Below are 3,605 nucleotides of genomic sequence, written 5' to 3'. Positions count from 1 at the left end.
CTCTCATTAAGATTTCCCTTTTCATCACAGGATTAGGACGATGATGCAAATTCTATCCGTTTATGTCCATTGCGAGAGTTTGTTTATATACGGAGCATTTCTCTCGAAGAAGAAGAACATTCACGCTCTGTTCGTCCCTTCCTCTCCTCCCTAATCACCGAGTAATCTCCCTATTGTGCTGAGTTATACTGCTGCTAGCTCCATATGGGTCCCCGGAAGTTTTTTTTGGCCTCCATTACTACCGTATCAATTCTTCTCTACATGTTTCTGCACGCCAGTTCAGAGCTGATGGCCTTCCCTCCCGAAGCAGCGTACGGCCCAGCCGCAGAAAGTCCAGACATCGCCCCGCTGGTACTCAGCCCGGGGGCTCCGCCGAGGGTATTCGACATCGACAGCTACGGCGCGTCAGCCGGCGGCGACGCCACGAAGGTATGAAACTAACCACTGCACAGTAGACAGAGGTGCTCTGCTTTTTCGAGTTTTCCATGTAACACCTGTGCGTTACAGGCGTTTCTCGGGGCGTGGAAGGACGCCTGCAACTCCTCCGACGACCCCTCCGTGCTCCTCGTGCCGGCGGGGAAGTCCTACCTCCTCATGCCCCTCAGCTTCACTGGCCCCTGCAGAGCTACGTCGATCAGTGTAGTGGTGAGGCTACTGCCGATCACAAGTTGTGATTCACAACATATATGTTCTTCCGGTCGTCGTCGTTGCTTTGCTTTGAACGGATCGTGATTCGTGATGATTCGTGGCTGTTCAGATTCAGGGAACGGTGGAGGCTCCGTCGAACCGGTCGGTCTGGCTTGACGGCGACCTCCCGGACCGGTGGATCACGTTCGAGGACATCGACAACCTCCGAGTCACCGGCGGCGGGACGATCAACGGGAACGGACAAGAGTGGTGGATTAACTCCTGCAAGGTCAACAAATCCATGGTACCGTCCTTGTACATGCCCTCCAAAGTCCAAACTCTACACTTCTTCGACTGGAAATGGGTTCAACCTAACTCTCTGAATCTGCTTCTTTTATCCTACCCTTCGAACAGCGATGCGTCCCCGGCCCGACGGTACCTTCTTGACCCCCGAGACTTTGTCGTAAATTGACCGATCATAGTCAGACGTCAGAAATGTTCCTGATCGGTTCGTGAACCTTTGCATACATGCAGGCACTGTTCTTCAGAAGCTGCAACCATCTGGTGGTGGACGACCTGGAGGTGAGGGACAGCATGCAGATGCACGTCGTGATCGCCTACTGCTGGAAAGTGCTCGTCTCGCGGCTGTTCGTCACCGCGCCGGGGTGGAGCCCCAACACCGACGGCATCCACGTCTCCAACAGCAGAGAAGTCTCCATAATCGACAGCACCATCACCACAGGTACTCCACTATAGTTGGGCTCTTTCCAGTGCATTGCACATCAGCACATGCATCAGAAGAACATCATCAGCATGTGATTATGCGATCTTTGATTGATTTCTACCTTCTGATCGAGCTGGTGCAGGTGATGACTGCATATCCATTGTTTCTGGCTCTGAGTTTGTACGGGCAACAGGCATTTTTTGTGGACCGGGTCATGGAATCAGGTTTGTGTAATGTTTTTCCGATACACATACACCTAATGATCAACATATAATTTGAATTCACGTCACATCGTTGACGCTTCAACTGTCGCCTCAAGACATTGAGATAAAACACTGCACTGCACAGAGAGGGTTATTTCTGACGTTCTGTTGGCATTGGTTGCTCCTGCAGCATCGGTAGTCTAGGAGCGAACAAATCGCGGGCCCATGTCTCTGACGTGCTGGTGGAGAAGGCCACGCTGGTGGGCACAACCAACGGTGTGCGGATCAAGACTTGGCAGGTAATACATGACCTCCTCGCTGCTGGTCTGCCGTGTTTCTCCTACGTTTTGAAATTTGAGTTACCTGTAAAAATGGGACCCCTACAATCTTCTGCTACCATCGACAGGGAGGAGAAGGGTATGCTGAAAGGATTACTTTCCGAGACATAAGGATGTTCAACGTCACTAATCCTATAATCATCGATCAGAATTACTGCGACTCCAAGAAACCATGTTCCGAGCAGGTACTGTACTGCTAAAAAAACATTCAGAAGTATTTCTTCAATTCCTCACCACCAATTATAGCAGCTGAGACATATTTCCAACATTTGGCAAAATGCCTTTTCTTTTTGCAGGAATCAGCAGTTGCCATAAGTAACATACGCTACAGCCAAATACACGGAACTAGCTCTTCGAAGATCGCCGTCAATTTCAATTGCAGTAGTGCTGTCCACTGCGACGGCATAGTAATGCAGGACGTCTCTTTGGTTGGGAAAGGGTCCTACCTAGCATGCTCTTCCCTGAACGCCAGGGTCATTGAAGTAGGATTTAACTCGCCATATTGCAGCGCGACCATGTAATGGGTGTCTGTATTACCAAGTGTACCTAAACCATACACTACTACAGAAGGGTGTTTGGCCGACGGGTGTTTGTGTAGGGAGTTTTGGTATATAGTCCAAAAACACCCCTCGTCCAAGCACCCATCTATATTTATATTTCTTGAAATAAAGGCATTGTGTGGAGACTTTATGCATATACTTTTGTCACTTGATGATTAAGAGTACTCCGTACTAGAATGTATTTTTTATAGTTTTAACAAAGCTTGAATTTATAATCTATAGATATCTATCAGGATATTTGTTACACACGTTCACCATAGAACATTGTATACAATCATTAATATACGTATAAATATAATAAAATAGACCCAAACAATACAAAGACAATGTATAAAATCTAGGCAGCATAGATTATTTTTAGTTTAATGTTATTTTGTCATAGACACTTACACCATAGAGCCTAAATAAAAGGTTTTCTAAAATGTATCATACTAAAATTTGCAAGGAAACTATATCCTCTATGCCAAAGTAATTAATCAAGGGTGCAAATTACGGATAAGCTAGCATTTGAATTGCCTAACCGTGGTTTTTTGTGTTAAATAAAGATTTAGATGACTAAAGGTTGTTAGACACAATATGAAGAAATAATAATTATGATAATAAGTAGTCAAATCAATTAATGATCCATGAAAATTAGAAGTATTTAGTATAAAGGAGCTAATATTTCTTACATGTTGAAATATATCAAGTGGAGTAAAGGGCGGCCAACAAATTTTGAAAAGCTCGTGATATTTCAAAGGTAAAATGTTGTGCCATCAACTAGTAGTATTAGAGAATGTTCTTTGTACCCCTGAATAACTCTAGTTGATACAAAAAGTGGCAATCACAATGTCTTTCTCATCCACTTAGTCCATATAAAAGATATCCTAGCTACGAATCTCCTAACCTGAGTAATATAAAAAAAGGAATAATACACAAAATGAATCAAAAAAATGAGTCAATGCATCAAGAGAAGTTTAGAGTCTATAAATTACTGCATCTACCATCATGCTAAATTGGGCTAGTAAAGTTGATGAGGCTGATTGTAAGAGGTGAGAAAATAGGAGATTAACAATGAAGATTTTTTAAATATACATTTGAAACCGAATATAACATATCAGTAGAGCATTAGCCTCAGATTTCCTTTATACATATTTCAAAACCAATATATCGT

At 44.1% G+C, this 3,605-nt stretch overlaps 1 protein-coding gene across 1 annotated transcript; it reads left to right on the top strand.

Moving 5' to 3' along the window:
• The first annotated feature begins 204 nt into the window (after window positions 1-204).
• LOC124696855 (polygalacturonase-like) lies at window positions 205-2,413 on the top strand. Its single transcript, XM_047229516.1, has 9 exons — window positions 205-429; window positions 508-645; window positions 758-931; window positions 1,042-1,062; window positions 1,162-1,369; window positions 1,494-1,575; window positions 1,745-1,853; window positions 1,961-2,077; window positions 2,189-2,413. Exons 1-9 carry the CDS (start codon window positions 205-207, stop codon window positions 2,411-2,413), a joined length of 1,299 nt encoding a protein of 432 aa, XP_047085472.1.
• Window positions 2,414-3,605: the final 1,192 nt, after the last annotated feature.

Source organism: Lolium rigidum, chromosome 3, assembly GCF_022539505.1.
Source record: "Lolium rigidum isolate FL_2022 chromosome 3, APGP_CSIRO_Lrig_0.1, whole genome shotgun sequence".
In the NCBI taxonomy this organism is placed as follows: Eukaryota; Viridiplantae; Streptophyta; class Magnoliopsida; order Poales; family Poaceae; genus Lolium; species Lolium rigidum.
Note: the sequence above shows the minus strand (reverse complement) of the source record. Positions and strands in the feature narration are given on the sequence as shown.